This window comes from Papilio machaon, chromosome 22 (genome assembly GCF_912999745.1).
Source record: "Papilio machaon chromosome 22, ilPapMach1.1, whole genome shotgun sequence".
Lineage (NCBI taxonomy): Eukaryota > Metazoa > Arthropoda > Insecta > Lepidoptera > Papilionidae > Papilio > Papilio machaon.
Genome location: NC_060007.1, coordinates 6,597,043 through 6,622,020, shown reverse-complemented (window position 1 = coordinate 6,622,020; position 24,978 = coordinate 6,597,043). Strand labels below are relative to the sequence as shown.

The following is a 24,978-nucleotide window of genomic DNA, read 5'->3' as shown; positions in this document are numbered from 1 at the left end:
TTAATAATATTAATCGACATTCAAGAATTTTCAAGCAATGCGAGAAATTTCTGTCACTGTTCTATCAAAATATCCAAACTGTATTGTCAAAGACGAAAGGTGTCAAACAAATGCAAATAAAAATTCAAATGTCAGTGTCAGTGGCTTATAAATGTCCGCCAGTGGCGGGTGGATGCGAACTCTTGTGATTGAAAATTTTACGATTTTATTTTTATTGAATATAAAAAAGCTAATCGTGCGAATCAATTTGTAGCATCATATTGTATTTTCTGTTCAATTCCTATTAGTTTCGTAGTAATATAAATTGGAACAGGTGATGTCTACAATACGTGCAACCCGAATGGATCGATATTGGTGGCTTTGAGTTTATCGTAAATTTTGTGTGAGGGAAGGGGTGGTTGAAGATGGAGAAGTCCGCACGGCCGCGAACAGCACTGAACGAATGCGTCAAGGTGGTGGTGCGATGTCGGCCGCTGTCGCAAAAAGAAAAAAACGAGGGTTACGAGGAGGTAAGGTTTTCATCGTTGTGTTGACATTCCTGGAGATGCGCAGACTTGGTGCGTTTAGTGAAATCGATTATTAAACATGTAAACAATAATAAAATTAGTGATAAAAATATATTTCTTCATTAAACTATGTTAAAAATAATAAAATTTGCGTAACTGCGTAAGCAGAAGAAACTATTTTAATTTATTTATCATCTTTGAATTAGTGATAATATTTTAATTAGATTTTAATAAATTAGGTAAAATATTTGTAGTTAGTGTTTGAATAACATTAACAGAATAATTCTGTATATATAATATATACAGAATTATTATGTGAGTTAACAAAAACACATAGGGACAGACATACAAACATCAATTTTAATATGCGAAAGTTGCGATTTATGTAATTTTACAACATACATTATATGAGTAGTATGTTTTTGCTATTTTTACAGTGGCACCTTGCTTGTGCATATTGAATACTGGCCATGATTAATTTATAACTCTGGTAACAAAAATAGTAGAAAAATCATCCATCCTTGTTATATGTAAAGATAGAAATTAAATTGCATTTTATTAACTGAGCAACTTGTATTAGGTATATATACTTTAGTATTCAATAACTAATTAAGGTACTATTTGAATTTGAATTACCTTATAAAGTAAATAATGTATGGACACACTGCTAGCTTCATGTGATATGTTATGTTGAACATTTACTTACAATCAAGAGTTGTCAAATAATACATTCTAAAACGAATATTATTTTTAATGGGAACAGTATGGTGACAGAGAATTTAATACTGGCATCCTATCACTAATATTCTAAATGTCTCCAGCTTGAAGAATATTTCAATATCTATACCAAAAGTACAACGTCATTACAGAATAAAATATAAAATAAAAGTATAAAAAAAAAACATCCGGCCCAAACAATCGTAGCGGAAATCCGCGAAGTTTGCTATCCACTATCACTTAACCTCAGCACATGAAGTGTCGCGCGCAGCCGCGTCGCGTCCCCAAATTCTCGGTATAAACGTGAGAGCGCAATGTAGGTGAGCCGCGATATCCGAATATGCACTCCTCTCGGACCATCTGGCGCGTGCTTACGGCTGACCTGTATCCTCTCCGATATCTATATGATGTAGACAATGCATTTACAACTAGTTAGGTTTTTGCAGATGTCCATAGCGGATTAACAACTTTTTAAAAGGGGTAAACGAGCAGTGAAACCCTTTAGTCTGCGACGCGTACGGACATCCCCAACACCAGAGGAACCACAGATGCGTTGACGGCCTTTAAACAACTGTACACTTGAACCTTAAGGATTCAATTTAGAACAGTTCGTACTACTGCAATTCTCTGAAACCGGCTAGAAATTACATTAAAGTTAATGTAGAAATAGGATTACTGGCACGACGACCATACGATACCTACAAACTGTAGGTCAACTGGGCGGTGCTGGTCTGCAGTTCACCGGCCCAGCAGTGTTAAAACTAAATATGTCACATTAGTAAAGTGAGATATTTGTCATTGACCTCCGCGAGTCTGCGCGAATTAGCATCAGTTCTGGTACATCCGCTGGCGACGCGTCCACGACACGTCTCCCCTCACAACTCACAATAATTTAATTTAATAGGAGAAGGAGGTGAACGAACTCACGCCCTGCTCTTAGTTAAGGAAAATTGTGTTACAGGAAATTTGTCGACATGATCAATATAACACATAATCAATAAGACACGATTGAGGATGATCCGCCTAATGCCTCCGGACTTATAACCTTTACATATGTTGCGCATGTTAGAACAATTCCTTTCTTTCAGGCTTGTTTAATTAGTTATTTTTCGTAGTGAATGTCGTCGATCACTTTTAAGTTGGTATTATTGTTAAAACTTTGTATTTTATTTTCAAACATTACCTGCTGATCACAAATGTGCTTACACGTATAATGATGTACAATTAAAAAACAGTATAGCTCATAACAATAAACATTGTTGATGTGCGTCGCGTCACTTCGCCACAACCACGTCTATCGCAAACAGCATTCTTTGTTGACTGCCGGCCGGTGGCGGTAATGGTAATACGCCATATATATTTCTACCGCAATACCCTACAAGGTACGGAGGTAGGTAGACATCTAGCATTACGTATTGACTTCACGTTATTTATTATTTACTTAAACGTCGCAAACTAATCTCAATCTAAATTGCAATTCAGTATTTAACTTGCAGTTGTAACGAAAAATCACACTCAATATTTCAATTCCGTTCAGACAATATCTTTTTTACCTCATACCTACAATGTGTGTACTTGACATTCAGATATAATACGGCTGTAAATTACTAATGTTTTTTGATTCGATACGGATAAGATAAAAACAAGCGATACAGGAAAAATTAATGCGAATCAATTGCTTAGTTTTGTTTAACCATTAAAATATATATATGTAATATACAAGTTACGTACAGTGTTGTTTGTGCGAAGATAAGGCGAGCGAGGAGCGACTAGATAAACTAGTTAGTTTTCCGTATTGTTATCGAGCGATCGATTCGTCTTGATAAAGTGCAGCGCTGCACATACAACATAACATAAGACGGCACACATTCAGATCGATTCCAAAATTTGTCTATTTACTCTTAAAAGAAAAAAAAATCCTTTCAGTAGAGGGATGACTTTACGTTTTTACACTGCTACCTTTTGTGCTTTAATAGTTTAAATTGAAAATCATTTAAACGTATAATAAAAAAAGCATGAAGGCCTATTAAAAATAATACCATGCATCGCTCGGGTGGTATGCGTAACATAATAGGTACATTTTTTGTTTATAAACTGTTGCGGCTGCAGTTGTAGTGGTGACTAACGCCGCGCCGCGCCGCGCCGTTGTCGCAGTCGCCTTCGCCGGTGATCACTCATTGTTATTTCTACATGCTGATGTTTCACAGAATGAGCACATCTACGCAATAAACGTAGACCAGCCGTACACATTTTATTTTCAGTCAGGTGTTGAAAAGTGATTTTACATTTTATGTTAAATTAATTAGTAATTCCCAATACATATAGAAAAAATATACATATAGAAAATAGATGCTATCTGGTAGTAGCGTTGTTGTAAATGCTACCAAAATTCAATTAGGTATGTTTTGTATTTCTACCAGACAAATAAGTAGGACAACAATTCTGTGTCAAGTAGGTACCTGGAATGGTACGTGACGAAGGATGATTTAATTTACTTTTCTACAGACAACAGAGTAATACCGACTGAAGCAGGCCACTGTAAAATTTTTCACGAGCGTCGAATTTGGATCTTTTCCAAAATTGAAGCACTAAAAGTAATTAAAGAAACAGATTTTTCCCATCGAAACGAACTTATATTTTGGATGAAGGTCACATATCTTCATCGTTTATTCTCTAAATCTACTTTTTACTACGAGTACATTTATACTACGTAAATATAGCTGACTCAAATTATCCAGAATTCAATGGCCAGCAAGACTAATTAAAATTGTACGAGTATGTAATAGATTATTGATCGTTCAGTGTGGCGCCGGGCTTGTGGCCCCCTGTGTGCGTGTGCAATGTTCTACATTATAATTATATGTGTGTGTACTCCGACTGTGTCCTCTAGGTGCAAAAGAAGCAGCCCGAGCGCACGTGGTACGAGCGGCTCTCCACACGCGCCAAAGAAGACAAAAAACTTATCGATGCTCCCTTGCAGGTGTGAGACCGGGAGAGGCACTAACCATGGTGGGGTCGGGACGGGCGGCGGCACTACTGCATCACTTTATCACTAACAATCCATCCCGCTTTATACGCACAGATGTTAAGTCGAGTGTTCGTGCTGTAACGATTCTTACAATCGAATAGTTTTTGATTGATTAAAACAATTATTCACAATAATTTAATGTATGCACGGATGGTCGGCTTGTCATTTGGCAGTTTGCGAACGCATTGATCATGTGATAATGACCTGCGGGCTGCAGACATAGCGACCGGCGACCAGCGACCGGCGATCACTTTGCCGCTAGCGCTAGGTCACTGATGTCGTGTGTTAATTACACGATCCAAATGTATTGTCATGTTGTACAGTCATCTATGACAATTTACTAAAAGTATGGGAAGATGTTCTTATTAAATTTTAACATGTTCAAATAACGGGGAATGGGCACTCTGTAGTAATATAATAATTTAATCATAATATTTAGTTTAGTCTAATCTAGTACATTAAGCAAACACTAATGACTAACATTAACAAATAGTTGCAGCTAAATATATAACAGAATTTATGTACATTTTAATATTTAAACAGCAAAAGCTAGAATGTTCTAGAACGTTGAAAGAAGTTCTTCAAAGTGTTTTTTGTTGAAATAAATAAGTTGTACACAAAGGAAGTTTTTGTATAAACTGTTGGAATTGCAAAAAGTGTCGGAGCGGCGGCGGCGAGGCAGCGCGGCGGTACAAGCCATTGTTCTGTGCTGCCGAAACGTGTGCTAAGTCCGCCGCCGGCCGCTTGCCAGAGGGTGCGAACAGCTTAGGAAATGGATTCCCCATTTTGTTTGTAATTTATTTATATGTAGAATGATCATTTCTATGGTCAATCGCCGTAAATGATCCTAAAATTAGTTCCTTAATACTTCAATGACCAATTAATCCGATGACTTGGTTACCTTTTGGCAATTGTTCTGCCTTGAGGCTTGCACGCACAACTGGTCAATTTAACGCGTGGCCGGCGTCGCTCCACTAAATGATAACGTAATGTTACGCTACTAATGTAGATGCAACATGTATCGGTTGAATGATAATAATCAAACATGTTTTTGTGTTAAATTGTTACGTTTTATTATTACTTAATGCATCAGAGATACTGACACATTAGTCAATATCTCATACATACATATATGAGAGAGATTCCATAGGATTGACACTAAGCTATATTTTAAAGGATTCGAAGCTAGGGTTGGTAGTTGTGTGTGTACTGATCGCTTCTGTGTGCAGGTGGTGCGCGTGTGGCCGGAGCGTGGCACCGTGCAGGTCTACAACCCTAAGGGTGAGGACAAGCTGTTCACTTACGACGCCGCCTACGACTGCAACGCGGACACGCAGACCATCTATGACGAGATGGTGAGTAACACATCAATAATCATATTGTTATCTTCATTTTACAAGTCAACCGTTGGTTTCCCACTCACCAAAAGCCATGGTAAGAAATGGCTTTGATGAACTACAAGTAAGCCGAACGGTACAATGATTCGAAAATATGATTAAAGTCTTCGCTGTGGGTTTCTTTGTCCACGAACCTAGATTTTTTTAGTTTAAATTGGTTTCTTTAATCACATTACATTGTGTTGTATGTACAATATCCGTAACGTAGTAGCTCTCCAGTGAGAGCCTACGTTATAGTACCAAATAAGAATTTATTGTAGACGAAATATTTCTTCCAAGTTTCATTTCTAATATGCCAACCGGCTAATAATATTAAAAATTTATATGCACTATTTAGCTTAGTGTTTTAAAGATATTTATCTTATAATATTTGTATTCTGCTGTGTTATCATTTTCTGTGATAAAGTTTATGTAACAATGTACTTTATGAAGCAGTAACCAAACACAACTTGCTATTACGCAAACATTTATCCGAGTTCAGTGACCTTGTTGAGAGAAATTGTCCAGAATCCGCAGATGAAAAACTGTCGCAGCGCACGCGCCGTTAAAAGCAGCGCACGCGCCGCGCGTCTTGCATCCTTGTAATTCAAGTCTAGTAAATTGTTAAAAATATATACATAAAATATAAATTAAAATTATGTCAGGCTTAAATAAGAATAAAACAATCTTACGAGCATTAAATATAGTTTAGTTTTCAAGTGAAATAGATACAATGATAGAATAGATGCGTTACTGTATTTGTCTAGCGGTTGGCACGCAGCTGCGTCATCTTTTCATTGTGTTCACATTCCTATTGACAAATATATAGGTTTATAATTAACATTTGAGCGTAAGCAAGTGCTCCTGCCGGCCGTCGAGGAATGTGCTCTGAACATCTCCGCTCCGGTAACCTAATTCAATAAAATAGCTGGGATTCAATGCGGGATACTTGGCGGGCCATTACTCGTTTATGTTATTAGAAATACTTACCTTATTTAGCTTCGATCTTTAACTTTTGCTTCTAAATTGTAATATTCTGACAGATGTATCTGATAGGAGCATAGATTCGAGCGTCTTCTAAACTACCAAAAATATTGGTCTACAAATTTATCATCTTCGTAGATGGATTTAATTACAGTCAACATTTTTTTATTTTAAAATTTGTCATAAAATAATTTATATCGTTGATAATGTGGGTGTTGATCAAATGTAAACTTTATATGTCAAAGTTATTTATTGTCACCTGAAGTAAAAGATGATCAGTTTAGGGTGCAGTCAAATGGGCGCGTGTGGGTAGGTGTCGCTCTGCCGCTGCCCAGTATCCAAGTCGTTATTGTTATTTTTTTTAGTTGTCGACATTTAAAGTTACAATAAAAATTGTAAAAGGTCACAATAAAGTATTGTTTAACGAAACTTTGTTGCGAATGATAATTTATGTACCGACTTAAAATCGAGGTCGACACACTGAAGTCGCTCAAATAATGTGTAATCCAGTTTCTGGGAGTTGCCTTACAAAGTAAATCAAGGACCAGATTTTTAAAAGTTTTTTTATAACTTAACTTTTTCTTACAGTTCCATTATCGATACTTTAAGTAAAGGGCGATGTTTTATAAAATATGTTAAGCAGTATATGTTTCGTACAAATATTACGACAGTTCGAAAGTTCCACGGTAAGATTGACTTGAAAGAATAAGTAAAATGTTTTAAACTCCATGCTCATTTGGTTTAGTCGTTCAAAACGTTTATTCCTAAATGTCTGTTTACATCGCACGACACGGTCAGCTAATAAAGTGCCCGCACGCGCTCGCTTTGTTTAAAAAAAACACAACAATAACAGCAGGCGCGTGGTAACGTTCATGACGGATTCTACTGCTGCATTGCGTGCGCGCGCACCAATGTTACTCATTCTTCACACCAAATTAATAAATATTGATTTAAAGTTAGTAGATTTCAGACAAGTGAGTAGTATCAGCTGTTGCACGTATCTATTTACTATTGAAATAAATATAAAAGATTATGCCCACCAATGCCACGATTGTGATCAATGAGTGGTAAAATTGCGACTGAAACGCGATCCGTGTCGGTCAGACTTGACCACCGATTTAGCAATGGACTAAACGCAATTTAATATGCATAAAAACAAAGAGTCAGGGCAGCACCCGCAGTACACCAGCGAGCGACAGTTGCACTCAAACATTTATATATTAACAAGTTGTTTGTTTAAAAATTTATAGGATATGCTTTACCAATTTGCAAGACCGTAAATTTATATCAAATCAAAGTCCCTCATATTCAGACTCAACTGCGGATTATGTGTGTTTCCAATTGTGATCTCTGCATCAGTTCTGTAATCCATTAGTAGATTCATGTATTTTGAAATGTATGGCGCTCTTTGACTTTAATATAAATGGATCGAGAAACATTGTGTTGGGATTTGTCATACTTCTTATTTAGGCAATCGCGATGCCGAGTTGGCCGAGTAGAAATTGCTCATACTCGAATGCCGCGTCGGCACCCCCCCCCCCCCCCACTCCTGCACAAAAGCAGTTTAATATCACTTATTTAATCCGTCAGTTAGCGTAGTAGACGTTTCTTTTTTGAGCAGATTTAAGTAATCATCAGATTAGTCGATCTTCGTAAATTTGTAATTCCTTGTCCTTTACATATGTTTTTCTATAGGCAACGGCGGTTGTTTCACGTCTAAAGTGAGGCTAATTCGTTTGCACATTCTCTCATAAAAATATTTACGTCAACACCTTGACCACCTAACATGGGAGATTTGCGGTTGTCTAGGCATGGTCGTGCTGTATCGAGTGTGACGTTGGAGTATTGTCTTACTGATACGTGCACGGGCGTTGTCGTCACTTGACAATAGCGCATCAAATGTGTCGATTGTCCGCTCCCCTCCCCATGTAAACATAGACACGCGCTAAAGTCTCACGTGTCAACAATATAGGGGACATCTGCTATGAAAGTCTACGTGTGTAAAGTTCAACACTATTGATCTGTGACTCTGTTATGGAAATTACGTTACTACTAAATTATTTAAGCAAGCAACATGAACAACATAAAACCTCGGTTACATAATACAATATGGTAACGTAGCGTAAATTAATGTTCTGTAATTAGTTACTATGAGCGTTAGTCATCTAAGATGGAGTAGATTGTAGCTTGTCCTTAGCTATGAAACTGTGAGACCTTGCTTCGTGCGGAGGTCCCGATGCGGCGGCAGCGTGCGCGTGACTCAGAGGCGGTGGGCGCCGGCCTTGCGGCCAACACAGCACAGCACAACGACCGCCGTCCAAACTGCCGCAAGCTCCCTTCGCTAACATTTACCAAAATTGGTGTCTAAAGGCTGTGCCAATTTTTATCTATATATCTTGCTGCGTTTTATGCCATAGTGTAACAATAACAAAGGTTTCTTATCATCGCACATGTACGTATTTTTGAAGAGCATGTTAATATAGTTGCACTTGTCGTGTATGAACGTAATTAGAACAGTTTGGAGGTCCGATACGAGGCGCGGTCGGCATTGTGTTCTGACGCTGCGGTTTCATATAATATCGTGCGAACGAGCGCCTGCACCGGCGCGGACTGTACCTGCTGCTAGTATCATTACAGTGACGTCACGTAGTTTTGCGTTACTACAAACATGTTGGCGATATTAAAGCTGACCTTGAGTTTCATGGGAGAAGCGCAGCCGCAGACAATTGACGGCGGCAGCGGGGTCCAACGGCAAGGCGTGACATCACCGCGAGACTTGCGCAGCCAACACCTCTATTTGACTTGTCTCTTTTTACCTTATTATTTATTTATTTATTTTTAGGAAGATCAACAGCCACTTTTAAAAAGTAGGTAAAACTAATTAATACAAAGATAGTCAATAATAGGTCCTCACAAATAGAAGCATTTTACACTAATATTTTTGCGCGAACAAGAATATAAAAAAAAATTTATGGTGAACATATAAAGTACTAGGTACTATTACTTATTATCTTCCTTTTGTCAGTGAATAAAAAGTTAAAGAAAGTCATTGTAAATTTTACCAAGCGTTGCGTTGGAGTAGAGTTTTTAGACTTGAAACTTCAAATCTGATCTAACAACAAACTGAGACTTTGCCCGCAATTATTTTATAAACGCAATGTGCATCATGGTTTCTGACCTATATTTAGTTGCATTATATACTAATATTTGCTCGCAACTCAAGCAATTTTTACTTACTTCGTGTCAACATATAAACTAAATAAAGTAGGTAATTTGACCCGCATCGTGAAACTATGGGGCTTTGTTACATAAGATCCGCACTTGATCTAGAAGGCATTTCTATGTTTTGTAAGACATTTCATACATACGGCTTGTCAAGTGTAAGGGTTACGGGACATGAAATGTGTAGTTACATTATGCAATGTGTAGGTCTGCTATCCCTTTGAAAAGTAGTATAGAGTTCTTCTTTACTTCTTTACAATGTTCCTAATTTTACACACAATAATAAACTTTATAATCAGGCGCCACCGTAATAAAAACAAACATCTATATGTAGGTAATTAAACATTAGTAATACGTAATTGTAATTGTCACGTTATGTGACGGCGCGCATGTTAATGGCTGATATTGTGAATGAATGCGCAAATTGCTGCGCTAGCTAAATATAGTGCTTGTTGCCGCGCGCCCGCTGACTCACGCGCACATGTCGCCTGCGCTTTCTGTACGCGATTGTACGTACCTCGAGTGCAGCACCAGTACCTACGATCTGCAGAAGAGTTACAATCAACAACAGCACATTGCTGTTCAGCAACATCGATGCTGCTGAGGCATGATGCGCTAATGCTGCAAACACATTTCATATCAAAGTAAATGGATGATTACTGATTTCGACAAGTAAATTAAATATTTGAACAATCTTACTAATATTATAAATGCGAAAGTTTAGATGGATGGATGGATGAATGTTTGTTTGAAGGAACGGGTCAACGGATTTCGATTAAATTAGGCATAGATTAAGATGTAAATCATAGTCTGGAACAACACATAGGATACTATAACATTATTTTTTTTAATTCCGCACGAACGGATTCGGTAACTTCATGTAATGCTGAAACTACTCAGCTAAACTTACCTACGTATACAAGTGATATTAAGGTCAGACAGATTAATATTAGTATTACAATATTTAAAAGTTCACGAGTCAGGCAAAAAAATATGCTATGATGAAATCGTTATATTATATTCATATTAACAATAACACAGTATTTTAAAATTATTATGTGCATTTTAAAACTAGATAGACTGGTTCAGCTCTCGGACACGATTCGATCGAAGGATTTCTTATACAAATTACCTGCAGCATCAAAAATTCATTATTATATAATTTATATAAATAAAAACGGAAGAAAAAAACAAATGCCCTGTAAATATTATTCCAGTAATGGTGCCCCTTGGCCAGCGTTAAGGTCCTAGCGCACGAAACGCTCTATGATCGGATAAATTTCTCATTACATATATTATTTATTTAAAATTTATTTTGGCAGGAAGGTATCTGTGTCGCAATATAAGACAAATACTGGTTTATCTGCCACATAAAAGCAACTTATTTTTATCTTAAACTCTGCGCCGACCTCCGCGCGGACTACAATTTACCTCAAAACAAAATGCCTTATTAAGTACGTGATTTGAATACAATATCTAATCTATATTTAAGTTAACATCAAAAGCAACGAAAATTTGCACTAAGAAAATAACAAATTGTTTGTATTTTTAATCTCGGAACTTTGGACGTCAATGGTATAGACTGAAATGGCATGGATTTAACTAGTGTTGCTGCTTTCTATCGTCGCTTGTTGTTAACTTGTGTTTTGCGTTGGCAGGTGCGACCGCTGGTGGCGTCCGTGCTGGACGGGTTCAACGGGTGCGTGTTCGCCTACGGACAGACTGGCACCGGCAAAACGCACACGATGGAGGGCACGCCGCAAGAGGAGGGCATCATCCCGCGCGCCTTCCGCCACCTGTGGGCGCACATCGAGACCTCCGCCTCGCCCGATGTCACGCATCTCGTCTCCTGCTCCTACGTCGAGCTCTATCTCGAAGATGTGCGGGATCTGCTCGCCAAGGACTGTAAGAAGCTCACCATCCGCGGACAGGTCAGACATTACCTAAAGTTGTTTAATTCTTCCGCTATTCATGACACACTCGTAAAAGAAAAACTTTTATTTATTGCAATACTTGATCGCTTTACACACGGTTGATGCTAAGAAACACAATCTGATTTAATCTGTTATGAGTCATCATTATTATCGCGTGGAAAATTATTCGCAAATACATGTTTTTGCCGAATGCAGCAGCTCGACTACTGGTGTTGTTGCAACAATTATGCACCCTAATGTTACAATAACCGTAATAATTTAATTGTATTAATTGTTAAATATTGATTTGTATTGATAAATCTGATGAACGCTTACTATTATAGTGTACATGCGTACAACTTAGCATCGTTACTATAGACAATTTTGTACTGTCACTATCGGGCAACCTTCTTCTTCGTCAGCGGAAATGAGTTCTGCATAAACAAAGACTCATCCAATGTAATCCTAGGCTGAATCATTTGGACATTACAAGTGATAATAGGACATGAGTCTCGGTGCCAGGAGTGCGAGACGGGCGCGATGCAGGGAAGGGACTTGACAATGTTTGTACGTATGTCGAGATAGCATGTCTTCCGCCTCAGCCTCCTGCGACATGACGCAAGTTCATTTGCACAGTTACGTGGCGTGTGACACAATACGACACAAAATCACACAAGGTGAAGATGTAATGTTTACAGCCGAGCTGCTAATGCACGAGTGTCATTTCCCAAAAATTATTTAGTTAGGAATCTATTGCTCTTCCTTTATTAGATATATCTTCAACTGTAAACCGTTATAGGCTGACGTTGACGATGATGTTGATAAAGCTATCTGTTTGGTTCTGGCGCTAAATCTATTAAATAAATATATAAAACGTTTGTGAAGTTATCAAAACAATTGGCGCAGCTGGAAATGTATCACTGTGACCTTCACGATTTGTTTATTTTATAATATGTACATAGTCAAGACATAAGCTATGAACTTGATGTGATACTACTGCATTATACATATCTGCATACTGCCTCTTAAAAGGTGACATTCTATATATCCTGCTGCACTGTGACGAATGAAAATAGCACTGATTGAGCATCCAAAACATTCGTCCAGCGCACCGATGAGTTCACAGTTTGCATTTGATATTATCGCGCTCACAATGAGACTAGTGTTTTACTCATTTTAACATTGTTAGCGTTATCTGCATTAGGAAGATGGTAAGATAGAAATGGCTATCCGTTTATTGTTGTTGTAATTCCTTCGGCTACTGTAAAAAGTCTTGGAATACAGATGAAGTCGAACAATCACACGAACAATCGGAGTTTTCTCGTAAAATATTAAACGTTTTACAAGGTCAGAACATTAGCATACAATGTATTTTACTTCCTTTTCCTACAGTTTTGGTACAAGTTTGCGGAAACGTTATCTATATATAACTAAATATATATTATAATATATATTTAACTAAATTGTTTTTTAACATGCACATGTAACCTGTAGGCTGTAGAGGTGACAGTCCCAACTCTTGTAGCAAGGTGCGTTGTTGATGACACGTCGGAGAGAACATCAACATCATCAAGAAAACCAACGAGCCACATGCAGAGTTGTCGTTTTCCAAAACTCCTGTATAGGATTATGGCTTTTATGATCGCAGCTCATGCTTATATACATAAAATTAATTTTATCAGCTAGTGAACTTTTTTGTAAGAATCAATTCGGTATTCGGTAGCTTACTCCTTTAATCAAGTCTCTCAGCATCTCCGCTAAAACGCAAATAACATCGTTCCATATAAGAAGTTCCTAAATTTCATAGTTGGTGTTCTAAATATTACGTAGTCGAGTCTGTAAATAGATAGGTATTTCTGTATTTACTTATTGAGCGGCGTTAAAAATAAACAGTTTACAGTTAAAATTAGCGCATCGACGTGAACTAGCTCTAAGCGAATGTTATCGCGGGTGCAGGAAGACGACCACACAGCTGCACAGCTGACGTCGTCAAATGTGCGGGAACTCTCCAGATGTAATAGTGCTAATTAACGGCAGCATTACGAGTGTCGTGTGAGTACATCGCGCGTCGTGCGCTCAGCGCTCCGAGGCGCGCGCTAATGGTTACGAATTAACATTGCGTTGCGCACTTTTACTTCTTCGTACTTTTAATTTTTGGGGATGATGTGATTTATACATCTATACATTTATATAGATTTTAATAGAGTTATTTTCTCAACATTTGATCTACATACAAAGGTTATTCCCGTTGATTTACGGATCGAAGTGTGGTTTATTTCAAAAGTTTAATATTGCTAGTCGGTAACCTAGCGGGAACATTATTCACAAACTCAAAGTACCAAAACATAACATATGGTTACTTAGACCGCTTTGAAATGTCGTAATCAGTCTTGAGGTCGATGGGATAAAGTATAATTTAAGTTGTTAAACGATGTGTAGTTCAATTTAGTCAGTAACGCATGTAACCTTGTGCAAATGTACATCTGTACAGATACAGACGGTGCGCAAATTGTACCATAGTGATGTTACGTTTACGTGCTTGAAAGCGTTACGCAGCAATATTATACCTATGTACACATAGTTTACGTTCAGTGGTAGTGCAATTGGGTCACTGTAAGCGGGCACTAGGTAGGCTGTTGCCGTACTCTGGTGAAGCCTTACGTCCAGCGAGGGATTTACAAAAGTATGAAGTGATAAAGACTTCCATTTCCATTCGTATCGAAACTTGTCACAATCAACACAATTATTTTCCCCTTCAGTGATAATGAAATATTTCAGATCATGTATAGTTGACGATTGAATGACAACATATAAATTTATAAATTAAGCTTTATGTATTTGTAAATTAACTTTTGTATGCGGCCTTATCTCTTGGCTTTGTTGTTAAAATTAATGTCTTCGCCAGTGTCGGACGGAGCGAGCTGACGTCAACCTAATGTCCTTGTTACATAATGTTAGACATAAAGCAGTAGTAAAATAATATTACCTTATTTTATTATTGCCTTTTTAACTTTAGATCACAATAGTCAACCTGAACTTAGGTGATAAAAATTTAGGAATCAAACGTCTCAATTCGCGTATTCTTTTTGTATATTTCTTATCGATAGCCGGTCGCGGTCGGCACATGCCTAGTTGCCGCGTGCGCTTGTGCAAACACGATGTTCCTCGCGTAACACTTTGCTCTCGCCTTACGCAACCCCCTGCATCTCACCACATCTGCGGCGGCGCTGCGTACGCCGCCCGCTAAGATCAAGGTTGTAATTACCCATTGATTAGCCGCGGCGGCGTGCGCGGGTGTTTGGTCTTCGTTGCCATGGCAACAGAAGTCCGTACCTTCCCACAGATCTGTACAAAGCACACTTGCATGTCTACAAATGATAAGATCTATAATACTAGTAAACGATTTCCTTATAACGTGATGTAGTCCGTACATCGAAAGTGTAAAAAAATATTTCAATTGTTTTAAATTGTTCTTACGTCTGTACGTAAAAGTAATTTATTGATAATTTAATTAGTTAATTTAAGTCATCATATCACCTCAGTCAACGAAATCGTCTGACATTAAATTCTCGCTGCAAAATGACTTCTTTGACTTATGTTTATTTGGATTAATTTATTGCCAACTATTTGTTGTGTTCTCGTAAGAACGTAATGAGATCCGGCAATTATGAACATGTTAGTTAATTATGTTTCACGGAGGATGTTCGTTATTCGAGCAATGCCGACGCAGTTTAAACAATAATATTTTTTGCGTGTAAGCTGACTTTCTCTTTGCGATTGACGTGAAATGCGATACGCTCACATCTGGGAGTAAACTTACAGAAATTTATATTTATAAAGTAATTACGTACTGAAGCATTGACGCGTTTGGCAAACAACATACTGAGCGCACAAGCAACAGAGGTCCTGTAACAGATACCTCACTATATTAAAATTATATGATATGTAATTCGTTCAAAATTACGTGTATTTGCATACGCAATAGGTTAAGTAAAAACAGAAATAAATAGGAAGTACTGGCAAGGTCACAGTGACTGTATTGTGGCCCGCTGCCAAAATCATACGCTTGATGGTCAATGTAGGCAGGGGATAGTGAAAATTATTTGAATATAAACAAATCGAAGCTGCAGTTCCTCTGGTGTTGGGAATGTCCAAGAACGTCGATGATCACCAGTGTTCCCGCCTTACATTTGCTTTCTTTTATAAAAAAAATATGAGTTGATATAAGTACGGACTAAGAATTAGACTGTAACATTACAATGAGTGATTTGGTCCGATGTTTACGTGTTATGTTGTGTCGTCGTGCAGGAGCTGAATGGGTTCTACATCCCGGAGATGACGTCTGTGGTATGTCGGTCGGCGGAGGAGATGGTGCGCGTGATGCGCGCGGGCAGCCGGCAGCGCGCCGCGGGCCGCACCGACATGAACGAGCACTCCTCGCGCAGCCACGCCGTCTTCCTCGTCACAGTGGAGACCGCGCACCGCACCACCAAGCGCATACGGTCAGTGCACAATATCTAACACAACACTAACTATAGTAACATGGTTAATTAACCAAACCCTTAGTGTAGATTTCCCAAATCTACTTCCCAGTAAAGTCTAATAAATCTCAAATATATATAGTATATTGAACATAAATGTTGATTGATTTAAAAAATTAATACATCCACGGTAATTAATCTAAGTAAGTCTAGTCTTAATATTACATGTTCCTCAAGGCATGCAAGACGTTTTCCCTTCTTAAGATATACAGCTTAGGTATGTACAATTTACCCCTGTCTAGACTCCAAATTACCTTGCTAGGTGTTCATTGTAAAGTGATACAGCAGCTTAGTGTTGTTTTTGTTATGATTCGACAGAATTTATATCCATTTAATATTTATGTATAAAATGTATAACACGTTTAAAATCTGGACATAAAAGTTGCAGACCGTATTTAAAATATTCTAAGTGCATGGGAGTCTAGACTTTCAGATATTAATGTCGTAAGATGGTTAAAATATAATATTAAGTCAGCCACCACGACAATGAATTATCCATACTAATGTTTGAAGTTGTACTATCTCACCAAAATATGTTGTTTTGCCCACACATAACGAAGTACGTAATATTTCAATGGCACTGGAGTGACCTCCGTCACGTTTGAGAGTCAAGTTCGTCTGTTAGGTGCGGTACTTGCAACTTGTAACATGAGTTCAGTGAGTGGTAGTGCGACTTAATTAGCCGGCGCCCGAGGTTCAACGCTGAGTAAGCAATTACCCGCCGCTGATTCACTGCCGCTAACTCTTTCTCCACTCTATCCAAATAATGTATTAAATCTCCTTATTATATAAGAGCTATAAGTCATCTGGATTGTCTAAAATATTTTTTTTACTGTTGTGGAATTAGTTCGCTAAAATTAAACCAAGCAGTTAATTGTACAACACCGACTCATGAACAATATTAAAACCACAAGTCTGTTGTTTTGTGCACTGTCTTTGTGAGCTTTATGCGACTATAACAAAGCTTTGTCAGCAACTTGCAAAAGCTGTTGTCCGCACGCGGCGGGCCGGGAGTCAGCGCTGTGGCTTTGGCTTTTTATAAAAATCGTTGCTTTAACATAATTTACGACCTTAACTTTGCGATGAATTCTACAGTATTTAACATTTTCTTCTTTTTTCTATTGTAAAGTGACTGGTGATGATGTGTATTAAATAAATAAATGATCTGTGTCATAGTGTCTCAAAATACAGCTAATTTAAACCAACAGTGAGTAATATCGCGCACGTGCAAAACTATTTGATTAGTCCAATAAAGACAGCTGGTCACAGGAGCATTGTCCGGCCGGCGTGGGCAGTGGGCGTGGGCACTGAGCGAGGCAGCCCACTGCGCCGGTGATGCGCCCTCGGGACGCGCGCCCTTGACGTGCGCCTGACGTGTGCGAGTCAAGCCTTAGCATAGATAGGCCCTAGAACTTTTTTAGGGTCCGCTTCATATGTTAGATCATATGACGTTATTTATTGTATTTTTGTTGTATTGTTTAATAAAAATTAGGAAGGGTATAGTTATTAGTGTTTCAGTCTGAGTAACTCGGCCCTGAGTCATTGTAAAAAGTGAATCGTTAGCGGCGGCCGTTTATTATTCTGAAGGTAAAGTCATGAAAAGCCAGAGCGTAATAAGATTTCCACAAGGTTAATAGTATTTCTTGAAATACTTACTGTAATACGAGTACATTGCGTAATGCTTGTGTTTCTTAGCTCTTCATAACATTGACCAAGAGATGTAGCCAGGGGAGGGGAGGGGAGGGAGGGGAGCTCTATTTGCAGCGCGGCTGCCTGACGCCTGACGCGAGCACGGTCTACGCATGTCTGTCTACTCTTGACGCATCTGTTTTGCATGGATGACGTCATCTCTCTGACTCTGTCTCAATCAATACTGTTACTGCTATTGCTGGGCGGCCTTCTGCTACAGCGGCCGGACAATACATAGCAAGTAGCGAGATTCTGATATTATTCAAAGTCCAATAGGTGCCAGCTAAAGATCAACTCATCATACTAATGTTGCAAGAAATTTAATGTTGCAAAGAATATAAAACAAAAAATAATGTTCTTGCATAAATCTCTTAATAAGTTTGTTCACATAACAGTTAAGATGACAACATTGAGACATTGTGATACAAATTATATCTCCTAACGATACAATTATTTACAACCGCATCTATTAGCGTAAAGAGACGTAAGGAAATAAATCCATTATCATTTCATAGCGACAGATTTACGTATGTGTGTTACGTAGGATGTTTGTGTTTCGTCACAGGCAAAGTAAATAGAATTCAGTCATCTGCTTGGTCTCTCTTGTAACTCCAGTATCATAAGAAGGTTCAGTATTGAAACGTGTGTCCTCGCGCTGGAAAGTCCGGTGCAGCGTCAGCCGTCAACCAGTGTTGCGTGAAGGTCGGGTTTCGGTAGCGCGGCGGCCCTGAGCCCGCTGAGCCCGCTGAGCCTGCTGCACTCACTCACCACTGCTTTCACTGCAAATGTTCTAAATAACTACATCCGTGTAACAGATAATTCTAAAAATTATGTTGATTCAGTAACAAGCCTGAATCGTGAAAACGATTGAAGTCACCGACGTGAACGTCTTACATTATTATATAAAATAATGTGTAATGAAGTAGGTTAAGTATGCAAAAACTTGATAAAAATGCTCGAAAGACAACTCATGTCCGAATTTCACCTTGACCTATTTAGACAGAGGCGGGGGAGCCAATGGCCACCCGTGGGCAACTAATATGGTACATTACGTGTCCCACTAATATTTTTTTAATCGGCACCCACTCAAATACATTTTATTTAATATGCAATGGCCAATATCATTTACATGTTTAATGTGTACTTTAAGGTGTAAATACTGATAGCATTGTAAATTGTAAAGATAGTACAGATAGGCGCCGATGCTAATTACTATCGCTTGACTATCGATTATTTATCAGCTGCGACCTCACCTGATATAATGACGACATTATATTAATCTTTTACACAAACATATTGAATTCTCTGTATTAACATTCTGGTGCAGTCGTTAGTAACCATCCTCCAATATCGTGGCGTATCTGCACGGAGGCGTCGCAGCCGCTGTCCGCCCACGGCATCGTACTCGACACTTCCCGCACCAAAGCTATGCAAAGTCACCTTAGTTGCCTTATTAGTAAACAAACACGACCATGTGTTAAATCTGAAATGATCTCATAGCCAAAAATTCTAAAGTTTTTAAACAATTCTTAACACTTTGCATATAATATTATTAAACATGCGAGTGATTTTATTGCATTAAAGTTGCAAGAAGTTATAACAGTGTAGGTGCCCTATAAATATTGTGAACAAAACCAACAAAGCATAGCATACAAAGCAAGCGTACGTTTTCAATTGCCAAAATTAAAAAATTGCTGGAATAATTCTAAAGTTAAGCGATGTTAAAACTCTTAAAATTTGTGGCAGAAGTTATCACTTTTAACTTGAAGTGTTCATAAATACATTTACGAGCTTTAGGAAACTGATAAAATATGTCACATTTGCACAACAAAAAGTAAATAAATAGACGTTTATGTTTTAAAAAGAGTCTCGTTATTGATTGAGCTAACACACTCATCCGTTCTTAAACAAATTGTTCAGTTTTTAAATGTATATAAATATGTATCTTCACGTCCTTGTTATTAATTTTACCTTGAAACTTTGTAAGAACCAAGAAGAGTGAAGATGCATCGTACAAACTGTTGCTCACAACATTCTATTTGTCATAATTACTTCTCAATTTCTTGTTAATTGGCAGTTTGATTACCTTTTATTATCATATCACCAACTTTCTATAGTTGATAAGGAAAAGTTATCTCAAGTGGCCTTAGAAAATTGCTTTAATCTGGCAATAGTACTATTTGTAGTACTGGTTGGTAAAATATTAACAAGTCCAAATGCAACTGATCATCACAAAGCTCCTCGTAAACACTTGTTAGAATGTTGACAAATTATCACCTACGAAGGTCCACATTATTTACATGTTCGTGTTTGTGATCACTTCCTCCATACTACAGCGCAATAACGGAGTAACAGTTAACAACACATGGTCACGTTTTGTTACAAAATATAATTACAGTTTATTTAATATGATCTGTTTAACTGTACAAGTGGCACGACACAACCATAACATATGGAGGTCATATCGAATTTTGTACATCCCGCAAGTTAACTCATTTTAGCACCCACTGCTCCACCTGACGCAACAGGATGTGCACATGTCACCTTGGTGTGCACGCTCCAAGATATTATAAGCGGAACTAAACCTATAAGGAAATTAAATTTAATTAAACTATTATTTAAAATATACTACCCTTTTCATTCTTCCCGAAACGCGAAGAATTCTATATGAAATACTTGTCATATCCAAAATCCAAATATTATTTATTTGTTGATTCGGTTTAATTTCTAATGTAGGTAACAGTAGGTACTTCAATGTGTAGTGCAGTGGTATAACATGTGGGTAAAGTAGAACAAAGTAGTTGATAAGCTGCTCTGTTACTACAGGAGCGTGCCTTATCAACCACGCTGTTGCAACTTAGACCTCTTGTACGACTACATGTTAACGTATTAACGGTAACTGACAAATGTCGTTTAACTTTATTTACTCTGTTCACCGGCTAATTTAGAATAGACTCGAGCCTAGTGGTAGGGACCGTACGTGTATACGAGGAATTGCATAAAATATTACGTTCGTTATTTTTTCATCGTTCAAAGGCTTTCAAAAACAAATACGTAAAGGTTGTAGTGTGGTACTTGAATTGGACAATGGCAGCGGAAGGGCGCAGTAACGGCGTGTGAATAGCGCACGTCCGGAGGGTGTAGGCTGAGGGCCGCTCGGGACCCTACACAAATAGAACCGAACTTTATACACTTCAGACTCGGGCCAATTACTCTCAATAAGATCTGAATTCTATAAATATTGAAATTATTGTGTCAATAATTAACAATTGACAGCTGACAAGATAATGTAAAAGATTGAATGCCCAGCTCCTATTGAAGGAGTCTAGGCTAATATAAGTCAATGATAAATGTGCAAAGAATCTGCCAATGGCTACATTACAATAGTGATTGTTTCTGCTCAGATATAGAAAGTAATTTCGGTGTACGAATGATGTATTGACATAAAGAATGTCTCTATTCAAATACGCGCGTACTGTTGAAGTTACTGGCTGAAGATAATCGAAATTATAGATCTTGAACATCTACGGCCGAAGTTATGGTTAATCGAAAAAACCAAGGACCATCTGCTGGCTTTCAAAGTCTGATCATGTGCTGGTATTTCATAGATATCTATGAACGTTACCTTTTACAGAATCGCCGACACCAGCGCCATCTTGCACAACTAAAATATATTTAATTTTGAACGTATTAAAAGAATATACTTGAAGAAAGGCTTTGAGACGCTTCTCATTCAGGCGATGTGTCCGATACCCTCTAGCAAAACAGACTTCACACTTCACATGTTTCAGTCCATAAAATGAGGTCAGTTGTTTTCAAGTGAGGGCTCTGACATGTCAAGTGAGCAAAAAAGAATTTTGCTTAGAACAAAATTACGCCACATTCAGCTACTAGTTTATATTACTACATTTATTATCGAAACGGAACATAGTATTGGGTTTGTTGTTTTGATTCGTAGGTAGAACTGTTGCGTATGTTTGGTTTCAGGGTGGGCAAATTGAACCTGGTGGACCTGGCGGGCAGCGAGCGGCAGCGCAAGACGGGCGCGTCCGCTGACCGACTGCGCGAGGCGGCGCGCATCAACCAGGCACTCTCCTCACTCGGCAACGTCATCTCCGCGCTCGCAGAGAACAGCCCCCATGTGCCCTACAGGTACGCGCCCGACACTCACCATACGCTCACTACACGACCACCACACGACCACCACACGATCACTACACCACCACCACACGATCATCACACGCCACCCGATACACCACATCTCATTGTGTCAGCTCATACATTGTGCAGATGTTACCCTCAAGTTGTGCTTGTCTAATTATCATCAGAGTAGTTATTAATATATACCATGAAATTGTCAGTGATTTGCTCAGTTCACAATGTCTGCAAATGTCATGTTCACATTGGAATACTACTCGTAAGAGTACACAAACTTGTGTCGGGTTATTGTTGCCCCGTAAGTGTGAATTTCCAGCACCGAAATACCTGCACAAAAACAATGAATTTAAGGGTTGTTTTGTACAAGTATTTGGCCAGTGAAATCTCGCCTTAACACAATTTATGTCACCAAGGCATGGACATGTCATGGCGGTCAAGGTGCAAACACTTCGGTTTTCATACAATCCAAATGATAAAATGTATTGTTCTACTGTTAGATATAGTTTCATACGCGATACAATGAACGAACAAATCCGTTGTCTATTGACATCTCTAGGCCCGGAACAGATACAATGTGCACTTCAATATACTAATTAGGACATAATTCACTTTTGTAAAATAACAAATGGTCCCGAGTCAATGAATTGCCGTAGCTAATGACTAAAGTTTGCGCGAAAGTGTTAAAACAGAATAAGCCAGGACTAAAGACTGCACTGTTGAGAGTACTCGAATCCTTCTTGTTTGTATCAATATAATTGTATAAATTAGCGCGTACTTCTCGTAATGTCAAACAATTTAACGCTGCACGTTTGGTTGTTGCGTAACACTGATTCTCGAAGAAAGTGGAGACTGAGGTATGTTGGTCTGCAGTTTTTGTTCGCTTGCGATCCACACACTGTATCGTGTTACACATACCTACCTACATGTATCCGACATATCTATGTATATATGTACCTATGTACGTGTATCTTATCACACAGAGTTTTCTTTTTGTGGACACGCGTTTATATATCGAACAGCGCTTTGGCCAAAATATAGTATTAAAAAGAATGAACGCAGTAGAAAAAATGGTCTAGTCAATATAAAGAGCCGCCTCGACACAAGTACTCGGCTAAGAACATTGCGCAAATAGCTCGTACGTCGTGCGCGAGGCGAGTCCTTGCTGAGAGGCGGCCGTCGCGCCGCTGTGTGCAGGGACTCCAAGCTGACGCGCATCCTGCAGGACTCCCTCGGCGGCAACAGCAAGACCATCATGATCGCCAACATCGGCCCCGCCGCACACCACTACGACGAGACCGTCACCACGCTGCGATACGCACACCGCGCCAAAGGTACGCCCCGCCCCACGCCCGCCACGCCCCGCCCCACGCCCCGCCACGCCCCGCCACGCCCCGCCCCACGCCACGTGCACGCCGGTGTTGACTGCGAGCGATGTTTTTAGCGATAAAGAACAAGCCGGTGCGCAACGAGGACCCCAAGGACGCCAAGCTGCGCGAGTACCAGGCGGAGATCGAGCGGCTGCGGGCGCTCATCGAGCAGCGCAAGGCCGTCGAGCGCCGCAAGCGACCGCCGCGCGCCCGCCCCGTCACCGCGCTCCACCCCCACGACCCCCAGGAACCCCCCGACAACGGTACGTCACTTGTCTCTAACACAAACTAAACGTGCCCCTGACGAACGTTTTAAAGTTAATAATGTTAATTCTGTTTTAGCGGAGGAGGACGCGGTGAGCGTCGAGCACGAGCACATCCTGGCGGAGTCCACCGCGGCCATCGAGCAGGAGAAGAGCAAGACCTCGGAGCTGGAGCGGCAGATCCTCGCGCTGGAGGAGCGGCTGGTGCGCGGCGGCGCCGGCAAGGACCTGCTCAACAACCTGACGCGCAGCCAGCTCATCCTCGACCAGAGGAACCTCGAGATCGCCGAGCGCAAGAAGCGCGAGGTGGAGATGCAGCAGAAGATAGACCTGGAGGAGGAGACCACCGCCATCGTCACCAACACCTTCGCCACGCTGCAGCAGGAGGTCGACCACAAGACGCAGAGGTCGGTGGCGCTCCGGCGGCGGCTCCCGCGCGACTCCCGCGCGACTACCGCGCGACTCGCACAAATCTCACCGACGTCTCCTCTTTCAGGTTAAAAAAGTGCCTGTCGAAGTACGCGTGTCTGCGCGAGGAGATGGTGGAGCAGCGCGAGGCGCACGACGCGGAGCGCCGCGAGCAGGAGGCGCTGCAGGCCGCGCTGCTCGCCGCCCTGCGCCGCCGCCTGCTGCTGGCCGACGGCTTCGTGCCGCACGCCGGCCGCGCCCACGTCCTCCGTCTGCAGTACAACGACGACACCGACACCTGGCACCTCCCGCCCCACGCCGGCGCCGAGCCCCTCGCGCTCCGCCCCCTCGCCGCGCCCGCCCGCCGCCCGCTCTGCGCCGCCGCCCGCGCGCCCGCCCCGCCCGCCCGCCGCCGCCCCGACAACCTGCTCGACCTCCGCCCTCTGCCGCTCCCCGCCACCGCGCGCCGCTACGTGCCGCCGCCGCCGCGCGCCCCGCCGCACGCCCCGCCGCACGCCCCCACACACGCCCCGCCCCGCGCACAGGTACGCCCCGCCCCACGCCCCATTGTCCACGTCCCACATCTACCTCCACGTCCCTGATAACTGTACGTGTGACAGATGCAGGCGCAGGGCGACACGGTGCTGAAGAAGGAGCCGGAGCTGCGCCGCGCCAGCTCGCGCGTGCGCCCCGGCACCGCGCACCACCGCCTGGGCACCGCCGGCGTGCGGTAGGCGGCACCTCGCCCGGCCCGGCACCGCGCACCACCGCCTGGGCACCGCCGGCGTGCGGTAGGCGGCACCTCG

General features: G+C 40.5%; 1 protein-coding gene across 1 annotated transcript; it reads left to right on the top strand.

Moving 5' to 3' along the window:
- The first annotated feature begins 155 nt into the window (after positions 1-155).
- Positions 156-24,906, top strand: LOC106711139 (kinesin-like protein Klp68D). The gene is made up of 11 exons (XM_045683453.1): positions 156-509; positions 4,114-4,203; positions 5,481-5,606; positions 11,492-11,764; positions 16,055-16,248; positions 21,964-22,128; positions 23,329-23,465; positions 23,576-23,764; positions 23,844-24,171; positions 24,261-24,717; positions 24,793-24,906. The coding sequence occupies exons 1-11, from the start codon at positions 405-407 to the stop codon at positions 24,904-24,906; spliced, it is 2,178 nt and encodes a 725-aa protein (XP_045539409.1). The 5' UTR covers positions 156-404.
- The last annotated feature ends 72 nt before the right edge of the window (positions 24,907-24,978 follow it).